The sequence below is a fragment of the Orcinus orca genome, chromosome 20, assembly GCF_937001465.1.
Source record: "Orcinus orca chromosome 20, mOrcOrc1.1, whole genome shotgun sequence".
NCBI lineage: Eukaryota > Metazoa > Chordata > Mammalia > Artiodactyla > Delphinidae > Orcinus > Orcinus orca.
The window spans coordinates 6,611,008-6,628,245 of record NC_064578.1 but is presented as its reverse complement, the minus strand read 5'-3'; the positions used below and the strand labels follow the sequence as shown (position 1 = coordinate 6,628,245).

At 50.3% G+C, this 17,238-nt stretch overlaps 1 protein-coding gene across 1 annotated transcript in view; it reads left to right on the top strand.

Annotated features, from left to right (window-relative positions):
• The window catches only part of PLCG2 (phospholipase C gamma 2), a 146,280-nt gene that overhangs the window by 106,955 nt on the left and 22,087 nt on the right, over positions 1-17,238 (top strand). Inside the window, exons 20-25 of the mRNA XM_004280106.4 lie at positions 2,908-3,088; positions 4,552-4,623; positions 7,923-8,032; positions 10,969-11,065; positions 12,408-12,474; positions 14,120-14,277. Coding sequence (XP_004280154.1) covers positions 2,908-3,088; positions 4,552-4,623; positions 7,923-8,032; positions 10,969-11,065; positions 12,408-12,474; positions 14,120-14,277 — 685 coding nt within the window. The remainder of the gene's footprint in view (positions 1-2,907; positions 3,089-4,551; positions 4,624-7,922; positions 8,033-10,968; positions 11,066-12,407; positions 12,475-14,119; positions 14,278-17,238) is intronic.

Genomic DNA, 17,238 nt, shown 5'->3' with positions numbered 1-17,238 from the left:
AATTCAGATTGCTTCTTATGAAAAATGGAAGGAGTTGGAAGCTCTGGGCCCACGGTTCCCCGTGGTGAAGGTGGTTACCGGCTGCACAGTCGGGGCCCTGGTGCGCCAGCCTGCTCCTGTCCTCCCTTTCCTGTTGCCCTCACCCATCCCCCTTGGCTACTGTTCCAGTCTGCCCCCCATCCCCCCATTAGCCCTGAGCTGCCTTCTTGGGGGTGGTGATGGTCATTATCACTGCTGTTTACTGAGGACCTACTGTGTGCCAGCTCCATCCAGCGTGGCTCTTTTGTGCTTTGTGCCGCCAACAGAGGGGTCTCTTTGCTCTTTTCCCCACAACTCTTTACGGTGCCTGCTACCCCTGGATGGGAGTTGAATGTGTTTAATTGAATCTGTGCTGTACCAGGCACTGGGCTGGATGTTGGGGGTCGCATTGTGCTAAAGTCTGTCGTCAGTCGGGGTGCTTCTGGGTGCAAGGGACAGAAACCAAACTCTGTGGCTGAAAGAAAAAAGGTGGGGATTTAGTGGCTACAGGCTGAGATGCCCAAGAGGTGAAACTGGCCTCCAACACACTCGGATACAAGCCTCGTCTGTGACCCTCAGGAGACTAGCTCTGAGCATCTCGGTGTTATGCTCCATTGGCTCTGTTCTCACTTGACCTTGAGGTGCCAGGACAGCGTCCACAGAGAGGATGAGTCTTGTGAGGTACTCCCACTGGCCCCTGCTTGAGCCCGGTAACTTGATTCTGATTGGGCACCTTCAAGCTGGCGATGAGGTTGGGGTCACTGGAAATGCATGGATGAAGCGGCGGGCTCCCAGGTTGATACTCAGCTTATATACATCCACCGTGTTCTGCTTGCACATCTGTCCTCCCCATGAGATTGGAGGCACCCTGAGAGCTGGAGGTTTTCTTTTTCAGAAATCAATAAATGTTTGATAAGCCCCTGCTCTGGGTCAGGTCTAGAAATTCAGGAGTGATAAAAACAGCCCAGCCCTTGCTCTCATGAGGCCAGTGGTCTGGTGGGGATGAGAGGTGTCATCACAGGACTTACAAGTGACTCCCCTTCTTCCTTCCTCCCTCCCCCCATATATCTGTGGGGGTACTTCTTCTGTACCAGGCCCCGTTCTAGGCCCTGGGAACATATACTAACCTTCTGTATGGATTTCCACAGGAGGGAAGTGTCTGCTTTCAAATCCACGCAAAGAGACGAGGTTGCTTTCTGGGTGTGAGTGGTGGGAGGCGCCCCTCCATGGGATGAGGGGCTTCATCGCGAAGCTAAGCCCTCAGGCGTTAGTGTCCACTGGCTCGTAGCAACACACTCCGGGAGGCTCATACTCCAGCCCTGTTCTCCCCTTTTGATTGTTCTGTCTCCCAGGGCAGTTTTGGCTTGGCTGTGTATATTTTCCCAACCATCCATTTCTTTAGTTTCTTCTGGGTGCCAGACACCTTGCAAGGGGCTTACCCTGGGTTACCTAACAGACAGCAGTCCTGACACTTACCTTGAGACAGAAGCTGTGCATCCCCAGATCTGTGCATGATGAAACTGAGGCCCAGGGAGGTTACCTGGGGCAGGAGCCAGAACCTGACTGATGCTCTTAACCTCGGTACCCCAGAGCCTCCCTGCCCTGTGGAGCTTTTGTATAACGTTTTAAAATTAATTTTTCACTATGTAAGTATATTAGCCTTATAAAAAATTAAGATACTGCAGTGAAAGCTAAAGCCCCCTATGGTCTTTGCCATCTCAATCTTTGTTTTGGTAGAAAGCACAGTTTTGTAACTGGCGTCTCCAACAAGACTCAAAAAAAAATTTTTTTTACACACATATGTATGTACCTGTGGGAAATATATAGCACCATTCTGTTAGTGGTATTTTGTTCCGTTAAAAAAAATACAAATAGGATCATACTATAGCTTCATTCTGCAACTTGTTTTATTTACTCAGCAGTATTTCTTTTCTTTTTTAAAATAAATATTTAATAAAATATCATTGCACGTAAGCTACTGAAGAAGTAGTCTCCTAGCATTTTTTTTTTTAAATAGGAGTTTTGGAAGAAATGGCTTAACGGGATGTATTTTTTAAAACAGTAAAAAATGTCTGTTAAGGTGCAAAATTTTTAAGAGAAGTAGTTTGAGCATAGTAACTATTTCTGTTGCAGTTTTCAAGTGCTCTTGGCTGTAAAGTTAGGGTCAAACTTACTGTCACAGATATTTCTATTCTTGCTGATAAAAGCTAGTAAGACTGAGGATTCTATTTTCTTTTGGATTTTTTTCTGCCTCTTGTTTCAAATAGGTGAGGAAATAAAAGATTTGTTTCCCCTTTTGGGAAAAAAAATTCCATTTGTGCACTAGTTGGACCATTAAAGATAAGATTTAAGGATTTGGGCATCAAGTCCCAGAGTTCTCGAGTAGAGATGGGCTAATGTTTTCTATAAAGGATCAAAGGATAAATATTTTAGGCCTTGCAGGCCAGTTGGTTTCTGTTGCAACTGCTCAGCTCTGCCGTTGCAGAGTGAAAGCAGCCACAGGCAGTACATAAACAGGTGAACATGGCTGTGCGTCAATAAAACTTTATTTACAAAAACAGGAGAGGGGGGTGGATTTAATCTGTGGGCCATAGTTTTCTGGCCCTGATCTGGACACTGGGGTGTTCTGTAGTCAAGTCCTATAGTTGGGGAGGAAGGGAAGGGCCAGAGGAGCTATAGCTGTTGAGTCACTCTGAAGTGTTTCTTCTGAGGTACCGGTTCTTCTGTTTCTGTTTTGCAAAGACCTACATCATTGTATTCCATGGGAGGGCTGTGTGCTCTTCATTTATTTGGTCTGCTAGGTTGGATGACTAGGTTGTTTCTAATTGGTGGGCTTATATGGCCACCATCTGGCTGCCAGGATGTCAGCACCATGTGGTCTCCCCCCAGGGCCAGGGGCAAGGTGAAGCACTGTCGCATCAACCGGGACGGCCGGCACTTCGTGCTGGGCACCTCCGCCTACTTCGAGAGCCTCGTGGAGCTGGTCAGCTACTACGAGAAGCACGCACTCTACCGGAAGATGAAACTGCGCTACCCCGTGACCCCCGAGCTCCTGGAGCGCTACAATATGGTAGGTGGTTGACTCACTCGAGATTGGGTGGAATATCTTGTCTGAGGCTACGATTCATCTGTTTGTTCATTCAGCAAACCTTTCTTGAGCACTTACGTGTGTCCCACACGGCTCTACGTCCAACAGCGTGGACAAAGACCCTGCCCTTGGGCTCTTACAGTCTAGTGTAGGGGAGACAGACAACAAATGAAATTTAAAAAAATATACAGAGCATGTATCAGCTGGTGGGTGATAAGTGCTACGGAGAAAAACACACTGAGCAGGTGGATAAGTGGATAGAGCGATGGGGAAGGGGCTGCACTTCTCAAGGGTGCCCGGGAAGATCTCGCTGACAAGGAGACATGTGGGCAGACACAGGAGGTGGAGGAGGGAGCCCGCAGCTATGAGGAAGAAGAAAGAACAGCCAGTGCAAAGGTCCTGAGGTGAGAGCGTGCCTGAAGGCACAGAAAGGAAGCTGCTGTGGCTGGTGAGTGAGCCAGGGCGGGGGCAGAACTAAATAAGGAGAGAACTGCGTGGTGTAGGGCCACTGTGAGACACGGGCTTTTATTCTGAGCCGTTGGGAGGGTTCTGAGCAGAGAAGACAGCCGATGTGATTACCATGTCTCAGTTCCTATCAGATAGAGTCATTAACTTACTGAAAAGAGATTTACTGTGCACCAACCATGTGCCAGGAACTGTTCTAGATACTGGGAGTATGGTGGAACACCATCGGCCGCTGGGAAATTTGGGCTGTAGAAAAGGGAACTGGGTGACACACACGCACCGGGCAGGGTGAGTTACAACGAAGAAGAGAAAACAGGATGGTGTGCTAAGGGATGGGGCACTTCGTTAGACTGGGGCCACAGAGGTGGGAGCAGGCCTCCTGCAGAGGGTGAGAAGGGAGCCCAGGGAGCAGACTGGCCGGGAAGCTGTGCAGAGGCCAGTTCCAGGGGTGGGGGAGCAGGCGTGCACGAGACGGGAATGTGGCTGGTGGGGCTAAAGGCCAGTGAGAGAGGCAGAGGAAGGGCAGGAGGGATCTTCAGTGTGTGCTGGTGGAGGTTTACCCACCTCTCTGTGAAACAAAGCCCTGGTTTGTGGCATCTGCCAATTTCTGTGGTGTAAATACTCCCACGGTGGCCAGCCTCAAGCTGGTGACGTTGAGTGGCGGTCAGGAAGAGCGGTGAGCTCGCTCCAGCACACCACTGGATCTCAGGGTGTGTGTTTGTTTCTTACGTAGGAGCACAGTGCCTGGCACAGTGTAGGCCCACATGGGGGCCGCTCTCATTTTGGGGTAAAATTTCCAAGTTTTGGGGAACTTCTTAATAGCTTTTTACTGTCTCCACCCGCAAGGTGAGTAAACGATGAGGTTTCAGCTCTTCTCCTAGAGAGCAGGAAACCACAAAGGTGCGTAGCATCCTTGTTCTAAGGAAGGGCTGTCCCGGGAGCTTGGACGGCTCCATTTATTTTTCTCTCTTCTTTTTCAGGAAAGAGATATAAACTCCCTCTATGACGTCAGCAGGATGTATGTGGATCCCAGTGAAATCAGTCCTTCCATGGTACGGTGCCGAACTTCCAATTCACGCTATTCCTTAGTCACTAGATTGACATGGGGCCCACCCCCAAGTTAAAAGAGGGTAAGGGAGCATTTTGGAAAACTTGGCCCCCCAAAATGTTTTTTTGAGAAGAAACTGATGATTGACAATACGACATCTAGTTTCAGGGAAGAGGTTAATAGAATTCCATCCAAACGCGACTGTGTTTTGCTAAAATTCTGAAGTTTGATGAACCACCTTTGGGCCACACAGCTTCTAATTAAAAGTCTTTCGCATGTTTCTTGCTAAGTGCCTGAGCCTGTGGTGTTCATAAATTCATTTGGTTCAGTGACCTCTTTGCAGTGCAAACGGTATCTTACATTCCCACCCCAGCTGCTCTGTAATTTCATGCAGGTGGGCCTGGATTTTTACTGTTAGCCTGCAGCTCCTGGTTTCATCTCAAATTCAGTTTGAGCCTGCGGCGAATTTTCTGTTTGGGGGGCTGTCTGGTACGCGATTAGTGTACAGTTCTCACTTAGGAAGGGGCCCAGCTGGTGGGCTCTGTAGAAATCCAGAGAGAAAGTTGTTTAAACTTATAATCCTTGGCCAATGCAAATTCCTTTCAGCAAGAAGTGAAGTCTTGAAAAGTTGTGGGTGAATGGAACTGGGTGTGAAAGGCATTAGGGGACTTGGCTAAATAGCAAAAACTTTTATTAGAAGTGACAGATGCTTTGGTTATGAGAATGACATGGCCTCATGTCAGCCAGGTGTCAGGGTTTGGTGGAGGCCACGGTAAACTGGGGACACACAGCCCATCTCAAGGGCAGCTGCCTCCCGTTAGGAGTCGATGGCTGCCTTTCCAGAGATCAGGCTGGGTCTTCTGATTTCTCGAGACAAGCCAGTAATCTGGATGTTTGAGGTGAAATCTCCCCATTATAAAATCCTGGCAACTAAACCAAGTTGTAGAGAAAGTCTTCCTACACTCAGTGAGCCAAGTAAGACATGATTGTATGCAGAATTTGATCGCAAGCTGCCAGACCATGGTGAGTGCTTCAAAATAAAATTATTATTACTGTGACTGAAAAAATGATGTAACAATTAAAGAAAACACTTGGAAAGCAAGAAAAAGAACGAGCCCTGGTCTCACCATCCCAGTGCAGTAGCTGTCTGCGTCTCTGGGTGTTCCGTCCCTTCTCGTCTTTGTCCGCGTGGAGGTGTATTTTAGCGTCACCACCACCAGCACCTGCCATTTTTATTCTGCTTTGTACACCTGCTGCTTGGCCACAGGTTGAGTTTCTCCACTGCTAAGCTACTTAATGACCATTTTTGTTTAACCTGGTAAGCCAGGCAATTTAGATGAAGTACATGGACTGGAATTTTAACTTAAAAAGAGAGTGTGTTTTATGCTGTAGAGTATTCTGGGTAACTGTGCCCATTTGGCTGTGTCCCCATCAGTGGCCATTTGGGTTGTTTCTAGGCTGTGCTCTTCTCATTAACACTAAACTGAACTTGCTCACCTGTGAGGCTTTGTATCTTTTGCTTTATGTCCTTTAAATGAGCTCTTAGAACTGGAGTGATTAGATCAGTAATAACAGCTAACACATACTGATGACCACAGAGCGAGCATCGTTCTAAGCACATGATGGCTCATTATTCCTCATAACAGCCCCAGGCATTAGGTACCATTTTTGTGCCCATTGTACAGATGAGGAAACTGAGGTACACAGAGGTTGAATAATTGCTGAGGAAGGTGTGGAGCTGGGATTTGGGTGCTCCCAGGAGTGCACTCTTAGCCAGTTTGCTGTGCCACATGCCCGCTTGGTCATCCAGTGGTGGTTCATTTCTCTAGTTCATGAGGGACCTGACATGAGGACCTCTCCTGCCATCTGTCAGGCTGGAGACTTGCTCCTTTGGAAGCCGTTATATGGCCCCCCCGCCCCCCGCCACTGGCTATACCTTCCTTGTGGCCTTGGAGTCTGGCAGTGACCTGTAGGATTTCATGGGGTCAGATGTGGCTCTGGTCCTTAAGTCTGCCCTTGAAGCAGGATGCACAGGTAGAGCCTGCACTGTTTGCAGGTGGGCGAGTCAAGGGCGAAAGCTCTGGTGGGAGGTTCCTACGGCAAAGTTCATAAAACCCACATTGCTTCTTATGGAACATCACGAACTATGGCAGTAACTCATATTAATGGGCTCTTTCTCTGCTCAGTCACTTACCAGTTGGTTGACTTTGGGCAAGGATACTTCTTTGTGTACCTCTGTGTACCTCTACTTCCTCATCTGTAAAACAGGATATACTCCTACTGCTTACCTACCTGTTAGGGTTGTTGTGAGGATTAAGGAGATACTATAGATAAAAGGCCTAGAACAGGGCTTTGACTAAGAAATGCTAGCTTTTGTCATTTTTATCCTTTCGTGCATTCTCTCATTTAATAGTCTCAGTGACCCTGTGAAGTATGTAAAGTTTTAATTCCTGTTTCACAGATGGGGAAACTGAGGCTGAGAGCGCCTCAAGATTATAGAGCTGGTAAGGAAGGGGCAAACGAAGGATTTTAACCCACGTGTCTGACTCCATAGCCCATGCTCTGAGGAGCAGTTTTACGGATTCCTTATAAAACCCCCATCCCCATTTCCTTGGGTTGGGGGAGGGGCGGCTGCTGATCTAAACAGGCTGGTTGTTTCTGAGGTTTTCCTGTTAGTGTTTGCTTGCTGTGTGTGTGGGTGTTCATTTTGTCATTGATTTATGCTTGCCAAGCAGCCGGCATTAAAGCAGGTTCACTGGAGAGAAATTTTGTCCTAAGTTCTGTCTTGTTTCTGCCAGTGCAGAGACCTCCTTTTGGTGAATGTCACGGAGGAGCACCTCAGTTACTCTTGCAAAATGTCAGCATCCTTCAGGAGCCTAGTTAGGGGATCACTGGCCTAGGTGAAAATGCTGGTGAGACTTGGGGATGTCCAGAAACGGTGTTGAGCTTGAACTTCCGGGAGGATGGACTTCCGGGAGCACAGGCACTGAGGACTTCAGAGGAGGAGGTTGTGGCTTAATGTGAAAGGCATGTCCTTTCCTTGTTGAGGAAATCGAGCAATACTGGCTCACTCTGAGGTGCCCTAGGCTCTGACTTAGGCCAGTCCCCATCCCCACTCCCTGGTATACGTCCTGGGGGCCGTGGCTCCCTGGCAATGCCAGCCCTTCACCAGCAGATGGCGCGGTAACCTTGGACTAAAGCCTCCCTCTCTTTTGAGAGGAACCAAATGTGCCAGAAAATGCAGCCGCCTCCTTCTGCTCTTGTTGCCCGGCCTGACCTTTACCCTCTTGTTTTCCCTGAAAGCCTCAGAGAACCGTGAAAGCTCTGTATGACTACAAAGCCAAGCAAAACGATGAGCTGAGCTTCTGCCGTGGCGCCCTCATCCACAATGTCTCCAAGGAGCCTGGGGGCTGGTAAGGCTGAGGGGAGCTCTGACCCCTTTATCTGCTGTTCTGAGCTGGCTTTGACCTGTTGTACTTTCTGTAGGAAGGTGACTGATGCGTGCTGTATTCAGAAAAGTGGATAAATAACAATAACAATTCTCATGTCCTTTATCATATCATTACATCTTATTATGTATTATTTTAATTATAACAGCAGCTGCTATTTCTTGAGGTCTTACTGTGTGCCAAGCACTATGCTGACTGCTTTCATACAGTAACCAAATCCTTGTTACAACCCTGCAGAGTTAGGACTATGATTATCCCCACTTATAGATGCAGTGAATGAAGCTTTCCAAGGTCCAGCTACTAAACAGCACAAGCCTGTGCATTATTATTATTATTATTTTTTTTTTTTTTTTGCGGTACGCGGGCCCCTCACAGTTGTGGCCTCTCCCGTTGCGGAGCACAGGCTCCGGACGCGCAGGCTCAGCAGCCATGGCTCACGGGCCCAGCCACTCCGCGGCATGTGGGGTCTTCCCAGACTGGGGCACGAACCCGTGTCCCCTGTATCGGCAGGCGGACTCTCAACCACTGCGCCACCAGGGAAGCCCGCCTGTGCATTATTTTAAATTCAAATTCTTGTGCTATTGCTTAGTCCCGTGCCCTATGCGATGGCCCCATCCTGGACTGAAGAGGTACATTTTTAGGCCAAAGGCACCTGGGTGTTTGAGGGTTATCTCTTCTCCTTTTTCACCTGGGAATAAGAATTCTCTGCCCATCCATAGGTCCCTAGGCAAGTGGGTTCATGGGATGATTCCTACCTTAGAGCCATAAGGACTTGTTCATAACCATGAGCACTTGCAGAGACTCAAGCACCTCACAAAATTGGCACCTCTTCCTCCTGCAAGATAGCTGGACCTGACTTAGAAATCTGAACAGCAGCCTGAATGGAGCATTGTCAAGCACTGTCTTAAGCACTTCATTTGAAATAATTCATTTAATGCACACAGTGATCCTAGAAGGTTGGTTCTGTTCTTACCTGCATTTTACAGACGAGGACACTGAGGCACAGCGAAGTGTGCAGTAACTTGTCCAGGGACACACAGCAGCCTGAGATTTGAAGCCAGGCCTTCTGACTCAAGAGGCCACACTTTTTACTTACTCATGTGCTAGATCCAGAGGTGTTCAGACTTTCTTTTTGTTTGTTTTTTTAATTTGGAGAACCCCCTCTTTCCAACCCACTTCTTACCTGGATCCCCAGAGATCTTGTCTCAAGATGAGTTAAGAGACTGGAGTAAGTGCCTTTAGGGAGGGACTGAGGGTAGACCTTATGCCCAGCTGAGGTCCCCTCATTTCTTATTCTCTCCCTGGTGACAGTATTGCCACCTAGTGGGATGTCTGCCTCAGTCCACATTTTTTTGCATCCTCCCATACTAGAGGACCAAATAATTGTGGTTCAAACCAGGATGCATTCGAGAGTGGAGGGAATGCAGTGTTGACACTACATCTGGACCACAGGTATAAACCATTCAGTTCTGGGCAAATGGTCCATACAGTCACCCTGAATACAGCCAGACTTTGCTGGAGATGGGTCTGGAGAAATGAAGGTGAAAAGAGTGTGAAAGAGGCTCACAACTGGCAATTCTGTGTTTCCACCAGGTCGTGGGACAGTCAGTCCTCTCTGCTTGTTCAGGCTAACAAACGTTTGTTAAGCGCCCCCGAGGATAGATTTGATTAAGACCGAGAAAGGTCTCACGTCGAGGGGAAGACCGATGTATAACCGTTAAGTTAAATATAAGGCGCGGACTGCTTTGACGGCTGTGGGAACAGATGCCAAGGAGCACAGAGGAAGAGCACTCAGCCTAGGTGGCAGTCAGGGAAGGCTTCTTGGAAGAGGAAGGCCCCAGCTGAGTCTTAAATGGTTAGGAGCAAGCTGGCTATAAAGGGCATGGACCAAGGCATAGAAGTTAGACAGCATGGCAGGGCCACATGGGGAGGTGGCCACAGGTGGTCTGGAATGAATATCAGGTTCAAGTCACAGAGAGGTAGGAGTCGGGGTCCAGGAGCCCCTGGGGCTATAGCATTCCAGGCTCTGATCACCAGGCTGAACAGTCTAGGCTTAATTTTGAAGGCCCCAGGAGCTATTGGTATGGTGGGGTCAGAGGTGCATTCTGGAAGGAGCCCCCTGGCTGCAGAAAGTGGCCCACAAGAGGGGTTGGAGGAGGAGCCCTGCATGTCCAGGCACCGGACCTGGGGGCACATCTTGGAGGTGCCGCCAGTTTGGTTGAATCAAGACACGTACAAAAGTTGATTATGTCTCATGTTATTAGTGTTGCTACAGAGGTGGGAAGGTCAGGGGTGGGGGGCACGATTTTAGCCGAGTATCAAGAACCAACACTGTTGGTCGCTTAATATGTACTAGGTGCTGCTCAAAGCTTGTAGTGTATGTTAACTCATATAGTCCCAATAAAACCCTCTGAGGGAGGCACTGGGATGATCCCCACGTACAGATGGAGGGTCTGAGGCACAGACACCTCGTAGCTGATGGTGGAACTGGGTTTGATTCCAGGCCGTCTGGCTCCAGAACCTTCCTTATCCCACCCCTGTCTCCAAATTCACAGCCCTCCCTGAAAGGGGGCTGGGCCTCCGCTAGAGCTGAGCTTTCGTCTTGTATGGCGTCTGATGTCCACTTAAAGCACTGAAACTTTTGACTTTTGGTGGCTTTGACCAAACACTAGGATCATGGTAAGGGGAGGACGTGACCTCCAGCCCTCACTGCTGATAAAAAAAAAAAAAAAAAAAAAAGCAGAGGATCCCTTTGATAGGCTCCGCTGTCACAGATAACGACCCCCTCTTCCGGCCACTCAGTCACTTGCCCCCTTCCCCCTCCCCCATCGGCTGGGAGCTAGTGAGCAGTGATGATCGCTCGGCCAAGGCCCTCTGATCCCCTCTCTGTTTCCATATAGGTGGAAAGGAGACTACGGAACCAGAATCCAGCAGTACTTCCCGTCCAATTACGTTGAAGACATTTCAACAGCTGACGGGGAGGACCTGGAAAAGCAGGTGAGCCTCCATCGTTCATCACAGGGCGGGACCCACCGATCCTGTTCTGGGGGGTCCACTGAGCCAGCTCCATGTTTTGTACGCGTTGTCCTGTGTTCCCCAAGGAGCTCCCGAACAGGGACAGCAGAGTGACGGGGAAATTGGGACTGTCCCCCGAGTTGGGGGTGACGGTCACTGTGACAAGACAGTCAGGTTTAAATCAGGCTGCTGCGCTGGGCTGGAAGGCTTTGCATATGCAGAATTCCCTCTGCAGTGAAAACGGCCACGGCCAAGTCCTTTGCTTAAAGCAGCTTGCGGATGAAACATTTCGCTCGGCCAGCCTGACGTTCAGAACGTGCTTGGTGTAAGCAGGCCGGCCCAAGGGAAAGGTGCGTCGAGGCCCTCCTGGTGACCTTGCAAACCTGGTTTCTGTTCCCCGCTGCCTCTTGCTCAGAAGGCTCGAAGTGCAGCTACTTTCAGTGCGACAGCAGTGCTCCAAGGCTGGAATCTTAGACTTTCTTCTAAGGGACCCGGGGCACTTTAGGAAGGCTGCATGGAGGAAGAGGCCTTTTGAGTGTTAAAAGTCAAGTTAGAGTTCAGCAGCCAGAGACCAGCAGAAGGGAACTGCAGGTGGGAGGTACAGCCTAAGCAAAGGTGTGGTAGTGGAAACACAGTTTTGTTCACTGCGCTCGGCCTGAGGCAGAGACGTGAACGCCCCCTCCCACACCCCTCCCCAGCTGTGTCCATCCCGCATTGCCCTTTACCCGCACAGTCGGCATTAGCCTGGGGGAGGGGTGGGGTAGTACATGTGATGGGCAGATACACAGTTCTTTCAGCTTTCCCGAGACCAGGAAACTCCCCACCTCACCTGACCCCTGGGATGGTTCAAATGTGCCGCGCGAGAGGAAGAGCTGGAAGACTGAGCAGGGCCCGGAAAGCCTTGAGGCGAGACTGCAGAGCTTAGGTGTTGCTCCCATAGGACACAGGGAGCCACAGAAGGTTCCTGAGCTGGGCTTGGAAAGGAGGCCAGTCCCATTTCCTGATAATGTCAGAAGAAAGGGTCTAGGGTGTTTCTGAAACCAGATCCACGGAAATGCTTCGAAACCTGCTCTGGAATTCACAAGGCGTCTTTTTACAGATTGGAAAATGAAACGCTGAACCTGCCAGCACCTGCTCGCTGCTGGGTCCCCACCAGCAACATGCTTCATTATTTAGCTCTCTCCCCGTGGACGTAGCCTGTGATGAAAGTGCATTTTAAACAGTTCCAGAGGCAGTGCCTCTGCTAAATGGTATACGTTGGAAACCGGTATCTTTTCATTATTCCCTTTAAGACGAGCGTGAGTTATGTCTTGTTTCTTCACAGATTATTGAAGAAAATCCCTTAGGGTCTCTTTGCAGAGGAATACTGGATCTCAACACCTATAACGTTGGTATGTGCACACATGGTCTCAGCCCAGATTCCCACCGAAATCCGCCCCCAGCCTGGCCTCAGGACCGCCCCAGACAGGGGGTCAGCTGTCCTGGGTCCCTCTAGCTTCGACTTGGTTGCTGAAGCTGAGTATTGGGCCAAGCTGGTCCATGACTGTCATCTTACATCTTGATTGCTATGCTGTTAACATCCGTAAAGCGCTATAATCTGGTGTTATTATATACCCTGGTGCGTATATATTAAGTGCTGGACTAATGGTGGCTGTTGTTATTCCCAACGTCATCGTCCTCATTGCAGGGGTCTGCCTGGGTCTCCCATGCTTTTCTAGGAGGAGCCGAGACGTTGGCTGGGCTGCAGTGGAGCATAGAGTTGGGGGTGTCTGGTTCTTAGCCCAGCTCTGCCTCTCAGTTGCTGCGAGACCCTGGGCCTGTCATTTCCCCTCTCAGAGCTGCAGCTTCCTGGCAGCTCAGCTGGGCGTCAGGAAACCTGGCCTCCCCCTCAGAGTCTGGTGCAGGAGGGAGCCCACAGCCTCAACCATGGTGGCAGGGGTGTAATTTGCATGGTGCTTTCTGGGCCTTTGAAGTGAGCATATAGCAACTTCCAGTCAAAGGAGCTGAAGGCAGTGAGGAGAGACTTTCTGGGCAAGAAGCCAGAGCGCCTTTCTTCTCTGAGCAGCCCGTGTTTCCATAGCCAGCCTCCGTGCCCCCTGTAGTCCGTCAGTCCACTAGCCTAGGCAGGTGGGCAAAGGATTCTTGGTTCCATTTCCAGTTAACAGATGAGAAAACCAAGCCCTGTAGTGACCACAGAAGCTGCCTGAGCTTCCACTGCGAGTTGTGAGACAAGCTGGGTCTGGGGCACTGGGGGCTCGTGCCCTCCCTGCTGTCACCCTTCGTATCATCCTGCGCTGAACTTGCACAGGCACGTGGCTCAGGGTGATGAGGAGGGAGCTTGGAGTCAGGTCTGACTTGAGCCCCAGCTTTGCCACTACCAGCTCTGTGACCTTCCATGGGTTACTCTGCCTCAACAAGTCTCTGTTTCCCCTCCTGTGAAATGGGCAGAACAAGAGTAGCACCCCAAAAAGCTGTGATTAGACTTAAAGAAGACACAGAGCAGTGCCTGGCACGTGCGAGCCCAGAGATCTTCGTTGATGATATCATGTGGCCGATAATTTCTCCTCTCGTAGCCTTCATTTTCTCTTGCCAGAAAATACTTTCCCTGTAGAGAGAACCTATTCCACGCCTAGCTGCTCATGGCTGCTGGCGGTCCGTGGCTTGAGCTGATCACTGCAGTCTCTGCCTCCATCTTCAATGGCCAACTAACGCCCCTGGGTCTCTGCCTCAAATTCCCTCTCCTTTCTCTGATGAAGGACACTGGTTCCTAGATTTAGGGTCTACCCAAAATGCAGGGATGATCTCATCCTGAGATCCTTCCGTACATCTGCACAGACCCCATTTCCAAATAAGGTCACATTGACAGGAACTGCGCATTAAGACGTGGACCGCTACCTGATACAAGGTAGATGTCCCGGTCGGCGCTTTGACAATGATGGTTGGGTTGGGGTCATCAGAGAAGTGGCGGAAGTGGAAATCTGGTCTTCTTTGGCTTTCTAACAGGCTGATCAGGCCTTTTGTTATCCTTTCCTAAAGTAAAGGCCCCACAGGGGAAGAACCAGAAGCCTTTCGTCTTTATCTTGGAGCCCAAGAAGCAGGGTGACCCTCCGGTGGAGTTTGCCACAGACAAGGTGGAGGAGCTGTTTGAGTGGTTCCAGAGCATCCGGGAGATCACCTGGAAGATCGACACCAAGGTAAGCCTTTTGCTCACCTGGGCTCAGGTGGGCCTGATATTCTCAGGCTTGTGGTACTCTGCTGAGGTGGGGTGGGTCTGGGCTGCCGGAGGAGCAGGCCCAGCGGCCCCACAGAGTTCGGGGGTTAGAGGGGGGGATGTTCAGACGACAGGAGCACTGCGGAGAGGAAATGGGTACTGGAGGTCCACCTGCGGAGCTGGGTCTGGTTTGAACCTTTGAAGGCTCATGGTGTGCAGTGTCCCTTGATGTTTGGGGCCTGTCGGGTCCTGTGTGTCTTAACAAGAAAGTTTTGCCTTCCTCATTTGGAAAGTTTTCTTGTTTCTAAATACTGTTCAAAGCAGCCTGGATCCTTCCGGCGCACGTTCACTGAGCTCACGTCTCTGGACTGGAAAGGGCCCTGGGAATACTGTAATCGACAAGACACAGCCCTTTCCTTCCAGAAGTTTGTATCCTTGTGGGGGGAACTTCCAGTCTTGATGGGAATGAGCTTTTGAGGGTTTATCCTCAACGGAACATTAGGGTTTGTCTGGAGGTCTTTTGAAAAGGGCGAGGTTCTAGGTAAGAACAGGAGGTTTAGAATTAAGCCAACTGGAGTTTGCATCCTGGCAGGGTTGGACCCTGAGCAGGTAACCACATCTCTCTGGGCCTCAGTTTCCTCGTCAGTAAAATGAGGAGCCAGATACCTAACTCACAAGATGAAAGGAGATGATGCATAGAAAGTGCTGGCCCAGAGCCTGACACACGGCAAGGGCTCAGGTCACCACAGGATTTAATCATCACGTTGTCTTCATGCCGGGAGGACATGGGGAAGTGTTGCTGTGTCTTGGATGACGGAGCAAGGTGCTGTCTGCTCTTTCTTGTCGCCACGGAGCTGGGAAGAAGTTCTAGGGTTTCCCATGTACCCAGTTGCTTCTAGGACTGACTTTGAGGCTTTCTCAGGACCTCCTGGATCCCTCTGGCCTCGGGTTATAATTGATGAGTCTCCCTCCTCCAGTGTACTTGGCTTGATTTTTTTCTTCCCCCTGTGGGGGACTTTGCAACTTGGCCAGTCTGTGGTCACCAGAGGCCCCCTGACTCATCCTTTCGACACCCTGGAGTAAAGTCCTCTTCTTTCGAAGACTTTGTGCCGAGAGCTGTTCAGATGGGCACCCTCCCTGGCAGGGCCTGCCGTCTTTCCCCCATCCCAGAATCTAGTCAGAGGCCCTACCTACGGGTCCTTATTCTTCGCAAGACCTGTCACATCATCACATCAGTCACTTGGGATGAACCACGCGCTTGTGGCCAACAAGGCTGTTCCCACCTTCCCCCATGGGGCCATCTCATCTGCCCTCGGTGCCTCCAATGCAGTAGGGCTCCGAGGCCCAGGGGGTTGCCACTGTCCTGGGGTTCCTCTGAGAGGTAGTTTCCTCCTGTCTTCTTCTACGTGTGTTTTCATTGTCGGCTGAGTGGTTGTCGTCATGATCTGCACGGCACCATCTGCGAGCATGTGACTGTCCTGAGCATCTTCTAGTACTTGGGATTCTAGGCCCGTGTAGCTGAGAACAGAGAAAAACACCAGTGAGGAGGAAGCCTTTAGCCGCTTTATTCTCAGGCACTCACGCCCCATCTGAGTGTGGGGCTCGGAGGGAAGGGGCATGGCGATGACACCCTCGGCCGGGTGCTTCCTGGCTCTCTCCCTTTCTCTTAATGGAGGAAGATGTGACTTCACTTGAAGGCTGTCCCCTTCATTCCCCAGCACATGACGGTTTCTGAGGCTAAGCCTAGCTCTGGAAGGCTGCTGTGCTCTGCCTTGGTCTACATTCCTTTTTAATTAGCTTTTACATCTGCTTAGTCTTATCACATTTCATACGAATGTTAAAAAACAGAACAGGAGTCAGCAGAATTGACAAAGGTTCCACTCTGAACACAACCAGCTGTAGGGCTTGCCGCTGTGGGTACAAGCAAGGTGGACCCATGCTGCCACTGGGAAAGCAACACGAGGTGTGCTCTCAGCTCACTGCCAGGAGCTCCTCACCGAGGCCCTAGGAACCTGCTCAGGGCTCTGTAATTTCATATCATCTCTGGCTTCTTTCAGTCAAATGGCAGAAGACCAGTCACTAGGATTCATCTCGTTAGTGAGTTTCCAAAGCCTGACCAATGAAGTGTGTTGTGATTTCAAACTCTGAGACGGCCTATGGGCAAAGTCTGTGGGTCTGGAGGGTAACTGTTCTACAATTTTGCAGTAGCAACTGGTATTTCATCGTGAACTGATACTGTTTTCTGCTGAGGTTGAGAAAAGAAGTGATGCCCCATAACCCTTCATGGCTCTGTGCTTGGTGAGGCCAGAGGTCCACGCGCGGACACAGCTGTGGCTTGGCTCAACCCACCCTTACTTCAGGCGGGCGTACTGTCGTGAGAAGTGAGCTGTGTTGTTGCTAGGGTTTCCTCTCCCCAAATAACCTGCAGGGAAAATTGTGTACTAAGAGGACAAAGCCAAACTGACACAAGGATTAGGAAAGAACACCTGAGGTTTGAGCTTAGACAATGCTTCAGTCTCCCTGACGGCATCTGGCCATAGACGATCTGGCTGACACCTTCTTCGTCTCTTGCTCCGTGCCCGTCCCACCCACACCAGCCCTTGGAGCCTTGCCACTACCTTGCTTTGTGCCCAGGAACATTCAGGGAGTGTGGGAAGGGCTGGTGAAAGCTGGGTGTGCTTCGACGAACTAGGGCAGATTTCACGTTCTGATCTTCCCTGGTGATGTGTCTGCTGCCGGAGCTCATGTAAAAAGCTCGTTTGCTGGTCACTGCCAGGGTCCACTTGGGCCCCAGGATCTTTGTCAGCAGTCATGAGTTGGAGGCATTCTTACAGACGAAATCGGGTGCCCGCGCCTGCTTGTTTAAAAAGTGGATGCTCTTGTCCTTGGCCCGGAAAGGCATTTCTGGGGCAATCCGTGTCGCACCCCTTGTTTGCCACGTGAT